This window comes from Corvus brachyrhynchos, unplaced genomic scaffold (genome assembly GCF_000691975.1).
Source record: "Corvus brachyrhynchos isolate BGI_N302 unplaced genomic scaffold, ASM69197v1 scaffold5, whole genome shotgun sequence".
NCBI lineage: Eukaryota > Metazoa > Chordata > Aves > Passeriformes > Corvidae > Corvus > Corvus brachyrhynchos.
Window position 1 is genome coordinate 8145981 of NW_008238321.1, and position 13654 is coordinate 8159634.

At 38.5% G+C, this 13654-nt stretch overlaps 1 protein-coding gene across 1 annotated transcript in view; it reads right to left on the bottom strand.

Annotated features, from left to right (window-relative positions):
* SDK1 (sidekick cell adhesion molecule 1) overlaps positions 1-13654 on the bottom strand; it is a 388322-nt gene that overhangs the window by 277102 nt on the left and 97566 nt on the right. The window contains 1 exon segment of the mRNA XM_017734101.1: positions 3834-3993. Within this exon segment, the coding sequence (XP_017589590.1) occupies positions 3834-3993 (160 nt within the window).

Below are 13654 nucleotides of genomic sequence, written 5' to 3' on the forward strand. Positions count from 1 at the left end.
ATTTACAGTGAAAATCCCATCTACCTTGGAAATTCCAAGGCAGCCAAAACCTAGAGCAGCTGGATTCTCAGTGGACCTACTGGGTATAATGTGCAGGTACAGCAAGCAAAATTAGAAGGATTAAATAACAGAAGCAAAAAAAAAGAGATAGGCCATGTGTTTATATCGTGTGAAACTAACTTGAAAATTGCAAACCTGGGCAAGGGATAAATATTAATGGAATTCCTGATTCTGTGTTTACCATTTTAAACAGTCTTTATGCACCTCATATGTCTTATTATTTTTTAAAAACCCACTTTTCTATTGACCTAACAGTCATAATACTGCTTTTAAAGTGCTATGCTTTCCCCATTCCACTTGTTTTCTGATCTGCAAGAAGGGATATAAATAGTGCTTTCTAAGCTCTAAATAATACTTTCTTCCCCAGAATGAGTTGAAATCGAAGGTTAAAACAATTCCTTACAGTGACAAGACATAATTTTACTTTATTTTTGTCTACACTCAAACTCTGAAGATAGATCTTGCCATGGTAGAGATGCCAGGAGGCTCCTTGAGGTTTCTGGGGATGTCTGCAAGGACTTTGGAAAGTCAGCCCCGACTTTTTCCTCATTTTGAATGGCACAGCCAACCAGAACCTGGCGTTTGGGAAGTTTCTGCAGAGAGATGGGAAGTGACAAGCGGAAAAGAGGAGCTTCAAGGGGAGTCTCCCTGAGCGTGATGTGCTCCATCACCCCTCTGCAATGAGTTTCAGGAGGGAGTGGCATCAGCCACCTAAGGAGGAATCCCAGCTAACTCTTACAGCTCACTCCTAATTTAAAATTTAAACTCTCATTTTAATTTTAAATGCCCTAAGAGTTAAAAGCGAAGCTATAGGCAATGGGATTTAATAGTCATAATTATGGATACAGAATTAAAGGTAAATGTATTTTATTAGATATTCATGTTACTTTTTCATCTACTCAAGCTTTTTAACAAAAGACTTATACATCAATTTAATCTAATTTTGATGTAATTTTTTTAATACAGAATCAGAATTAAAATCTGTCCAATGTTAAAAACATAATAATCAGATACTTTTAAGTAATTTGGTTGGAACAGGATGGCTGCTTAGACATAACCTTAGTTTCTTAAATTCCAATAAATCAATTTATTCAGGCCACAAAAGCAAATATGGAAGACACACCTGGTCCAGAACTTAATTCAAAAGAAAACAAAGGGAAAAAAAAAAAAAAAAGAAGAAAACAGAAAAAAGACACTGCCTGAACACTAAAGTCTCTAAACTTACAGACAGAACCAAAACTGCTCCTGCAGTCAGCAGCATGGATTTGTTTTCATAACGTGTATCTCAGATCACAAAGAACTTATAAGGTTGTTTTATAGATTCTTAACACAAAGTAGTGTATGCACAGTCACTGTAAAAGCCAGGCTGTGCACACAGCCAGCTTCGTTAGACAAAGACAAGCGGCTCCTCCAGGGTCACCAATGTCACAATGCAAAGACTCCAATTAGTTCTTTACTCACTTGGGGTGTTATGATAATATATTTTCAGCCTGTTACAATATAGACATTACTTTAACTGAGACACACTAAGTAATATCAATTACCAAAAATCTTTGATTGATGATTCAAATTGCAGCAGAAGTCACTTACTCAGGGAAGAGTCGTGCATTTAAACAGTCTATTTACCCAAGAGAACTGCACAGCAAACTGTTATGGGGTCAAAGGTTAAATCTTGCAACTGGAATTTTTATGTCTGAGCACATCTTTCTTTTGCTTTCATTCATCCTATTGCACCTATGCCATTTTTTTGGAAGCTTAAAGTTTTGCATTTCTATAGAATCAAAATCCTGTTTAGCTGATCTCTGACTGTGGTGTAGCAGTAAGGATGCAATTTCTAAATTAATATTTTCTATCAATGTTATTTTATTATCATAAACCAGCAGCTTCCTCTGCACCAGATCTTTTAATTAGAAACAGAAATAAGAACAATACAAAACCCGCAGAATTAATAAATATGGTTTGAATAATGACCTGACATTCACAAGAATAAATTAAATGCAATGCTAAGAAACAAGGGACTGACTGCAGGTATGTGCACACACAGCTTGGGAAAGGTGTTCCAATAACTGATTCCAGCTCACACTGCCATACACAGTAAAAGTCCAATTTTGTATTAGGATGTCCACTTGTTTAAGAAATACCACGGCATTCTGATCTTATTTCAAAATGTCACACATCCTGACTCAGGTTTCTCCTAATACCATGAAATGTCAGTCTCCCAGTACCTAGCACATTTGCAGGGCTGGAGTTGTAACCTTTGCTTGCTGTTCATTCCATGTTCATGTGTTTGTCCTCCCACATAATTTTTCCTCCTACTCTCTCAGCATCTTACATGGTCAAGGGCTGCTGTCAGCTCCTTCTACCAAGCCACTACAACTGACTCTGCTGTTGATGATCAAAACAAGTGGCATTTGCACAAAGCGATGCTCAAACATTCTGTGATTTGTTGTGTTGTTAGAGATCTTTTCATTTCCTAGAAAGTATTCACAAATCTCCTCTTTATGTGCATGTGGCTCGAAATCCACGTCCCAAAGGCTTGAGAACAGCAACCATTAATAGATGCAGGGACTCAGCACTAAGAGGGGTCATCCAAATCCAAAGTCTTGCTTTTCTAGGTAACTTCATATAAATCTAAATGTTTAGGTTTAAACAGTTGCTAAATACCTTAAATGCTAAACGACCCCCAAAAGTTTTAGAAAGTCATTTAAGGGAATTTTTCTCTACTGCTTTGTAAAGGTAAATAGCATCAAAAATAAAATTTTGAAAACCTTTGAGAAAAGTAATTATGGAACTTATCTTGTGTAACAACATAGAACTTTTATATAATTATCTGCATTTTTATGCCAACTTATAGTGTAATTTCACACACAATTTTCCCCTGCCTTAGGCCATGTATCCCAAAAATGCAGTATTTAGCTTGGTTTGCAAAAGGTACAGGTGTTGTACACAGGCTCCCTCTGCCACATACCCACCCCTCACAACTTCTGAACTCACCTGGCAATTTCTACAAAATTTGAAAGCATCGAGTTAAGTTGCATAAAAATTAAATTTCCGTAAGGTTACAGAAATATCCATTTGCATGAAGAAAACCCAGTTAATCCTCCCACACTACAGAAAAGCAGACAAAACTTGGCTGTCTGACACGTTGATACTTGGCCAGCCATGTGCTGCCTATCAACAGGAATGAGCTCTGATAAGCCACACTGTGGTTTTTCTCCTGTTTGATGGAATGTCTGTGGGATGGGGAGGGAGGCAGGAAGGAGGTCCTGGGGGTAAACTGCACAATCATTAAAGAGCAGTTTGTTAAACTATCAGCTCCATTTTGGCATTCTTAGAATTGAAACAGAAAGTTCTGTGTGGAATTTAAGACAGACCACATTCCTCTAGATCTGATTCAGATGAACAGTCCCAGGGAGCTCGGCTCTGTTCAAGGATGAGTTCACACATCATATGTAACATTTAGCTAAGGAATGTGTCTCCTATTTATTGCAAACACAGGTAAAAGTTACATCTCCAGCAAAAGGCACTTTTGGTACTTAAAAATTCCATGTTAGCACCCATGCTTTGAAGCGTCAAATCTCCTTTTTAACAAAGGAATCTCATCTCATCTCATCTGTTTACAAAGCCCACTCTTCTTTCATAATAAACCCCAAAGTTCCTGTGTCTGTACCTACAAAGCTGTTTGAGGCATTGGGAAATTGAGGGGGTTGGGTTTGGTTTGGGGTTTTTTTGCAATTACACTTGGAGAAGGTGATTCTATAGATGTGATTTACTTGTATTCACTGGAGTAGGAGGTTATTTCACTGTTGTTGTGCAACCACTTGAATTCCAAGGGCCAGCTGCCTTCGGCAAGGCACGTAAGGACCAGGCGGTTTCCTTCCAGGTGGATCTGGGGCAAGCCTGGTTCTGTCTTGAAGAATGGTGCAACATCCCCTGAAATACAAAGGAAAAAAATGGGTTTGGAGGCTACTTGAGAAAATGTAAGGGAAAATTACCGATATTTAGCTCATTTCTTCTCAACATGGTCATCGTAAAACAAGAAACAACATGATTCAGTTAAGGCTTGCACTGGTACTTTCGAAACTAAGCTTTTTTTTTAGGGGCTGAATTACCAAGATCTTGATAAACTTTGTCCTTGCTCGCTCAGACAAGATTTTGTCCATGTTTACTCTTTCTCCATATGAGAATTCCAATATTGTCTGCTGTGGAAGGCAGTGAACAGCCCTATTGGCTTTTTTTCCCCCCCCTTCTCCTTTCTGAGGATTAAATCCACTCAAAGCTTTTTTTTCTTTTTTTTTTTCTTTTTTTTATTTCTTGAATAGAAACCAGAAGAGTAATCTTGGATAGAAATTATTATCACAGCAGGAAAAGTCTCAGGGTAAATGAAGATTCTTGATAGGGAAAAGAATTTAGAAAAAAACCACCTCAAAAGTTTAATGTGTTTTTCAATGTTCTTGCCAACCAAAATATGTTGAATTATATTACCTGAAGCTACTAGCACATTCTGAATTAAGGTACTTCAGTAATATGCAAGGGTCACATGTACTCTCAAACTCTTATGTATCACAAATAAAACACTCCAAGCAGCAAAATTTTTGGTGGTTAAATTGCCAAAGCTCTGCTCAAATACAGATTGATTCTGAGTCCACACCTGCTGGAGATCTACGCCAGTCACCTCTGGAAGATGAAGGTTTTCACACTTCGTAAGTCAAATTTCTACTTGCAACTATAGAGGAACTACAGGCTTAATTTTAGAAGCTTATCAATACCTTCTATACCCAAAATTTACAGAATGGCCTCAGTTGGAAGGGAGGCCAGTTCCAGTTCCACCCCCTGCCATGGGCAGGGACACCTTCCACTATCCCAGGTTGCTCCATCCAACCTGGCCTGCAACACTTCCAGGATTTTATGATTATACATAAAACACAGAAGTTATATTGAAAGTCAGAAATTTAATACAAAATATGAATAATATTCAGTAGGTAGAGAATACTGAGCTCTGCTTTAAAGAGTGCAGGGGGTGTGAGGGTACTTTATACATAAAATACAGAAAAAACCCAAGATATACAAATGTTGTCCCAGTGCAAGTAATGTTTCAATTAAACTGCAAACCTTCCTTCCAGAATTTATTTTATACAGGCTCAGGCATTTTTATACTTGCTATTTAAAGAGTTTAACCTATATTTTACAGTTTGGAGGGAAGTGCCCTCATGCACTATTCAAGGCTGGCAGGAATTTCTGAACCCACAGGTCCCAGAATCACTGATAGCCCCAGGACACTCCCAGGAGCTCAGGGCAAGGGGTGCTGGTGGTGGCTTCCCAGTGAGCCTGGTTCCACTGGGGTTCACAGCCCAGCCTGGGGATATCAGCATCTCCAAGCCTTTATCTTTCACTTTGCCTCTGCTCAGGGAATTTTTGTGACTTGGCAGAGCACATGGCAGCACAGACTCGTTATTAAAGGGTGCTGGGGCAGAGCTGGGCTCCAGCTGAGCGTGGCCAGGGAGCCCCAGGCCCACTGGGGCCAAAGGATCTCCTGCAGTGGGCTATAAATCAGCCAGAGCTCCCCACTCAGCTGATGAGTTGGATTGACAAATTGACTCCTGAGTTTTTAGATTTTAACTTCAGAAACACAGTCATTTATGCAGAAAGAAAAAGCACATAATCTTAAAGCAATGCTTATAAACTATCGCATAAAATCCGATCTAACAAACTGAATTTAAAACTGTATTTGGGGTAGGGCCCTTTTCTGATTTGTAGCATTTTAAATAACCTGTCTTTCAAACAAACTGATTTATGATGAGTGCAGATCAGCAGTATCTTCTTTAAATTGGCTATACAGGAAGTTACAACAATTCAACATATGAGAAAATTGGAACAGTTCCAAACTAGCAGATATTCCCAGACAAACCAAGGATAGTTTCTACACCTCCCCACACTATTACATGACTGTGAATATATTCTGCAAAGCTTCTCTTTTAGTTTTTGTTTTAATGACTGCAGTTGTTGCGAAATAATCTTATCCCAATACTCATTTTCTCCTAACTAGTAAAATCAACCAATATTTTAAATGTTATAAAGAAAAATTTAATTGGAGTTAGAGGATGTTCCTGTGAAATACAGTGATTTGAGCCAGAGTGAAAAGCAAATTTTTACAAAGGCATTTCTAAACAAGTGAGAAAATGTTAAATCTTGTCAACGGCTTCAGATGTGTTTCGGGGAGTCTCCCAAGGGAGTTTCAGACATTCTACCCTGGTAAGATTAAAGGTGTCAGGCTTCCTCTGGAGATGAAAAAGCAGCAGCTGGGAGCAGTGCTGGTGTTCAGGGGAAGATAACAGAGCCCAATTGGTACAGTGAAATGATTAGTGCTGAGTCCCCTGAAAACAGCATTTACCCACTCACGTACAGAGGCTCATGGAATGAGTTCCCTAAACTGTTCCTCCCTGAAGAAAGTTTAGTCACTGAGGGAGAGCTCAGTGAAAATAGTATCTGCACCAAACTGAGTCATTTGTTGATCCTTCTTTTCAGTGATTTACAGACTCAGCAGCACAACCTCCTTCAGTACTTACTCTGAATTATCCACTTACTCCCAACTTACATCTTTCCAAGAAAAAACGATGTATTTGGAAGACAAAGTGCTGCCCACAAGTCTATCATTCAGCCCTACATTTCCTACTCAAATATTCCAAACCCAGTGATGCTGCAGCCCACTCAGAGCTATCTCCCATTTAAAGCATCACAATCAAGCTGTTATTACATGAAAATGATTCTCAAAACTCAATCCAGTTCTGTTAGAAGCTAAAATTTAATAGACCTACGGGAATATTTTTATAAAGAGTATATCATGCTTTATAAATTACCCTGGCTCTCTGGAAGATTTACTTAAACCCTTGAAGTAATTTTATCTTCTAATCCTTTATTCCTGACTTTCTCATCAATCACATACCATCAGTTTATCAAATTCAATTATGCAATCAGAGCTCACTAAATATTCACTGAAAGCAGAAAGGAAAATAAAATACAGAGCAAAGGTTCCATGCAGAGAGGCAGCTTTGATGGCATTGGCATTTCTGCTCACACCTCAGGCCCAGGATCAAACCAGGGCTGCACCCTGGGCTTTGTTTAGAGCTTTAAGTGGTAATGGGAAAGCAGAACTTAAAACTGGACATGCAAGGAAAAGTTTGGTTGTTATACAGCATCCCAGGGAAACAGGAAAATTGGCAGGGAAAATATCAACTGGCTGAGGGATGGAAGACACAAGGGGGCAGTTATTAGGTATGAGATACTTGCATTTAATAATTAACTACAGAAAAGGCTCACCAGGAGGCTAACCTTGGCCAACCAAGGGTTTGAAAGCCAGGAAGGCATATTTTGTTTTATACTCTTCAAGAACAGAGTAAAATACTAATAAAAAGCGTATCTGAGTCCTAAAACCAAAAATAATAAAATACTGCAATTATTCTTGGCTAGAATACTTTTCTGCCTACCAAAAAAAAAAAAAAAAAAAAAAAAAAAAAAAAAAAAAAAAAAAAGAATCAAGCATTCATGCTATACACTGTTGCTTTTTCTAAATGTGTTAATATTTCCAGCCTCTCTGGCTCTTCAGAGATGCTGATTTAAAAACAAAAGTAATAGCAGTTAAAGAATTTTCTGAGTTGCAAGAAGGAGCAAAGGGATAAGGTGCCAACATGTATGCACATGTATATTTACAGCTTCAGTAAATTTTCATTAAGTCTGCTTACCAAACTCTCCAACATCCCGACTTGTATCCTTAAAAGGATTCTGAGGATTTATTTTTATGTAAATCTCAAGAAGAAGTAGGATGGAATATGCCAAAATTATCTGGAAATTTGCTCCACAGCGTGTCTTGCCTTGCTTTTCTGCACCTCTAAACTGCCTGACTTTCATTACACTGCTGGGTTGGCCCATCCAGTTTCTTTCCTTGGTACATGCAAAACTTAGATGGATTTTATCTCAAAATAAAGATTCAGGATTAAATTCAACAACACCCAGACAGGTTTTCTTTGGACTAATGCTGACATTTAAATAAAAAATGGTGCTGGATGCAATTGTCCTCTACTCTGGGCTTGTCCTCAGCCCTAGCAGACGAGATGCATCACAGGAAAGCTGAAAGCTCCCTCGTCCTCCGTTCTCCCCGAAAATCACGTTCAGGCACAAACTTACAACAGGACCTGCAAGAGGAAAAGGCAGCCTGGCTGGACAGCTTCGTACTGACTGGAATGACGACAAAAATTCCAAGACTAGATACTTATTAAATACCCAAGGAATCTCATAAGGATTGCATGAGTGAACATGACTTCAGAAACAGGAGAGCACCATCTCAGGGACCTCAAACATTGCCTCTAACAAACAAATTAACAAGGATTGGCTAATGATTCTTAGCCCTTGAAGAGCTTACATTTGTAAAACACATAAAGGAAAGTCAGATGAAATAGATCTTTCAGTTACTACAAGGTCTTACAAGATCTTGAAAGCGGTTGCACAGTCCTGTCCCTAAGGAATTAATAAATTTTAATTAAAGACACAATTTGATCTTGAGAACCTCTACCGTACGGAGAAAAGGAAAGTTAGAACACTCCAGAGAAGTACTACATCACCCTCATCAGTAAAACCTACTGCAACTACCCTCTTCAAATCTCAGCTTTTTTTCTCCTGAAGTGCTGGATACCAACAGTTACAGGCAATCAGGTGCCCACGTCCTGAAAAAAATCAATTTCTGTGGTCCTGAACACTGATAGGAAGGAAAATGCAGGGATTGCTGAGAGCAGGTTGAGAGATCCCCACTGCCACGGCTATTTGTTTTTGTTATGCATCTCTAATTTTAAGCCATTTTTAGGTGAGCTAATATTGAATATTAAAAGTAGATCAATCTGCACATAAATCAGCAATTCAGAGCAAATAGAGCTCAGTTACTTAAAAATACCAAGTGAGCAGCTGCCTTTCCATTGCGCAGTTGGCCCTACAGATTCAATATTGAAAACAGAGTTTTGACTGAAATAAATTTTTCAAACTCAAAAGAAAAACACAATTGGTTTATGAAGTAGTACACCTCTATTGATTTCAACTTATTAATCTCCAATCAAAGCATGATGCACATTACTGTTTCTTCATATGCTTCTAAAGCTACGATCAACTGACACGGGAAAATAGAGAACAGAATTACCTCTGAGGAATTCTCCAGGAAAATGAGGCAGAGGCTGAATGATCAGCCCCAGGAGAAGATCAGCAATACAGAAATGTTTTTGCTCTCAGTGTCTGCCAGGAAAGGAGATGTGAGCCACCTTCGGGTGGATAAACAATGACTGCCATGGAAAGGGTGTCCAAAAAGGTCTGTCTGAGGCATTGAATGTGTAATACAAAAGTATGGGTAAAAAGGCAGCTGGAGTCAGGAAACCCAAACTTGAGACAGGAAGAATCTTTGCAGTAATCCACAGAAAGTAGGTACAACTATGGGCAGCAAAACCCCATTCAAAACCAGACTGAAGTTCAGCTGTGATACTGTCGAGTACAAACAGTCGAGCACGAGCTGCTCTGCTCTGACAGCAAATAACTGCAGCCTCCTGGGGAAATGGTTTTTATTCTTATTCCCAAGTTGGAAAAGATTTTTCTCTATTTCCTTTACAAAAGGATCTTTTAGTCTTGCTATCTCAGTTTTTTAATCTTACGGTTTCTGATATACATGCATACATGTGCTAGCTCTGGATGCAAGTTGTATTCTCTTGTGGAAATGAGCTTCAATAGATTATATGGCATATGAATTTGGAATTATTATACAGTAAATCCTGGGAAATGTACCAGAAAGTCAGATTGAACTCAGATATATTTGAATCAATCTTCTTTTGAATTTAAACCTTCTAAAATGCATTGGTGGGATGCTGGGGAAGTTAGTATATGATCTATTCATAAACTGTCAACAATGTCAAACATACATTAGAGCATTCAGTCACTTTAACTGTACTGATTTGCAGGAAGTCTATTTTATCCAAAATATTGGATCTTAGAGATTCAAATTTTTGTGGTTGGAAGTGTGACATAAATCACCAAGTACAACAATTAAATTTAAATTGCATTTTACTACCTCATTCTAAACTTCGATTGCAAAGGACTGATGCATCATAGTGAATATTTCATTAAAATATCAGGTTATTTTTCAAATATACTGCAGCAGCTAAGAACTTTCACACAATGGTATAAAGCATTCTGTCAAAATGGATTTCCTGAACTTTCATCAAAGACGATATCTGATTTTATATTGGAAGAGTACTGAAGCAACTGTATTTAAGTCAGTCTTTCTTCCTCAATTTCACACATCAAGTAAATGAGCCCACACTACCCATTTCTGTCGGCCTAGAGATTAAAAAGATAACCTTCTTTTTGGGTCTCTCCATTATAATCCCTGAATGCAAATACAGATATCAACTGAGGCTGATGGATGGTGCTTTTAAAGGTTTAATTGGGGATGGAATTAAATTGTTTTAGGACTCAGCAAGTTCTGTGAGGAAGCCGACATATTTCTAGAATAAGTGACATTTATTTCTTTTAAATGCACAGTCACAGGGAGACAAGATTTCAATGGGTAACTTCCTTTTTTTGCCTTGAACAGCTCACATAACTAATTGGCAAGTTAGTTATTGGGTAATTGCCAATCATATATTTGATTTGGATGGAGGAAATATTGAACTAAAGATTGCAAACCTGTTGCAGTCCATCCCAAGAGGAAAACTAAACATTCTGTAATGTATAGTTATGATTAGCTTTCAACAATTCAATAGAATAGGAGTCCCGAGCGGCAAGAATGAGTGTCTCACACTGATAGTTAGGTAGATTTAATTAAAAATTCTTTTTTTTTTTTAATTGAAGCATCACTTCTCGATTTCAGAATTACCTAAATGGCGCTGCAGATTCCAGTTGGCTTCTCTGCTCCTCGTTTCTTGATGCAAACAGACCAAATGTTTTTCCCAAATCTTGGCTAACACATAGTATTGCTTAAAAGAACAAACATCCTAATTCATTCCCTTAGAAACATCTTTAATTCTAAGGTAAACACCACAAAGTGACTACAGTAAAATCTGTTTTAATATTTCCAACCATTCTTCCCTGTTTTAAGGCACCAACATTTCCTGTTATCTCTCTCAGCCTTCTTCCGTTTTTCTCTAAGAACAGCTTTAGATGAACTACAAAAATCCATTTGCATCCTGAGACAACAGAAAAAAGCCAGAGCAAATTTTTTTATGATAAAAAAGAAAATCTTACTATCACTGACTGCTTAAAAGTCCTTAAATATAACCTGTTCTTTGTATTCAAAAAATCTACTCCCTAACACTCTGCCATCTATTTAAAGACCATCCTTTCATTCACTACACAATCACTTCTTGAAGAATTCCCTTTCAAGAAAAGGTTACTCAAGTTTTATTAGAAACACTCAAAACAGAACTGAAAGGAGGAGGGCCCCCAGAACCACATCAGAGTTTTTATAGGACCTGGATTCTGATAGGAAAAAAAAGAAAAGACAGTGGTTGGTAAAATCACTGCATTAAAATTCAACTTAAACCTCTCTCAGTTATCCCCAAATACACCAAGAAAGACCTTCCCACATGTAATTGTATTATTTTTTTCTTAAAGTTGATTTCTTTAGCAGACCAGCCAAGGAAGGAAAAAAATAATGAGCTGATATCGTTTTAACTGAGCCTCAAGCAGCTCCTGATGTATTAACCTAAAATCCCACTAAGGCTTCCTTTTCCCATTTAATTTCTACACCTCATGTTTTAGTCTCCCTTTCTGACTACCTGTAATCAGTTCAGTCAGGCCAAAAAAAATTGTATTGGTTTGTTGTATATCAGAAGGCAAGCACTATTCATAGTTTTGTGAATTCATGGAATATCACAGATTTCCAGAATGGTTTGGGTGGGGAGATGCCTTAAAACCCATCATTCCCCCCCCGGCCATGGGCAGGGCCCCCTTCCACTGTCCCAGGTTGCTCCAAGCCCCGTCCAACCCGGCCTTGGACACTTCCAGGGATCCAGGGGCAGCCACAGCTTCTCTGGGCAACCTGTGCCAGGGCCTCCCCACCCTCACAGGGAAGAATTTCTTCCCAATATCCCATCTAAAGCCATCCTCTTCCAGCTTAAAGCCATTACCTGCTTCAAGATTAAAAATCAAAAAGCTACATATGATGTTGTCAAATTCTGTTTAGTGTAGTTCATCCACAAAAAAGGCTCCAGGATTTTTTTTTTTTAATATTTATGAGGATATTTTTAAGAAAGTTACAAATGCACTGAGAAAAATGCACATCCATACAAAGCAGGCAAATAAAAGAGAACCCATTAACTATGAAAACCAAAACAAAATCTCCAAAGAAACCTCCAGCCTCTGAATTTGCTATCAAAACACAAGCTCTGTGCTTTTCATATTCTCTTCATATAGTGACGTTTACAGAGCCTCACTCAGAGACTCGAGGAAATAAGTTGTTAGTGTTTAAATCTAGGCCCACAGCAGGTGGAAGGCAGGGCTGCGTCACCAAAAGAGAATCCAAATATAGCAGGATTTCCTTCATTATTTTAACCACAAAGGAAGCTATTGTTGCTGCTACATAATCTACAATCTCCAACTACTGTGGGGCAGCCTGATCACACTGATATCTACCCAACAATTTATAAATACATCTACTAAATATTCCAACTGACACTGGCACAAAGAAGAGATGAAACCCTACAGAACACTTAACAGGAGAGAAAAGATGAGAACATAAATGTGCTTTCCTCAAGTTCCTCCCTGCTGTAAGAGCATTCTCAGTGTGCAGAAGATAAATTAAATCAAAAAGGTAAACAGCTGAGGAGTATCTCGAAGTACCAGAACAGAAACACAAGAGCAACAGGAGGAAACAAAGGAACAGCAAAGGCACTGCCAGACCTGAAAGCCAAATCACCTATTTATGTTCTCAAGGAGAATTTATTTCTAAATAGCAAAGCAGCTATGAATATCCAGTGAAGATATAAACACATCTCTTTTGATAGAGGGGGCTGGAAGGGAAATGATTCATGCTCAAACCTTTGTTAAAAGCAATGCCTACTGCTCACTGCTATTGTTATTTTGTTTAAATGTAACTTGTAACTTTTTGTTTTGTTTAAACTTGAAAAATGTAAGTAGTTCAGAAACTGGATAATGCCTGCCTCAAAAATCTCAAAGGATCTCAGTGGTATCACTGAACTGGAGGGTGGTGAGCACAGGAGCCCACATTATGCTGAGCAGAGACAGGGCTGCTCATATCCTTGTGATGCTGGATTAGGACAGAAATGCCAACAAAGCACAGTCCAAAGTTCACAGGACTCAGCTGAAATATTCCCACATCTTAAGCAAACTCTGGGACAGGCACATGGCTGGAGACAGAAGCACAGAGTGATCCTTGCAGAGCTCCCGGGGTGTTTGTGCAGACACTCCCAAAGGGATGTTTCAATGGTTCTTTGGAAACCTCACACAAACTGGGCACCATCATTTTCCCAAATATCACCACTTATTTCCGTGTCTTTTACACCAAATCCTTTGAGAACTACCCCAGTGGAATTCTTTCACCACTTCA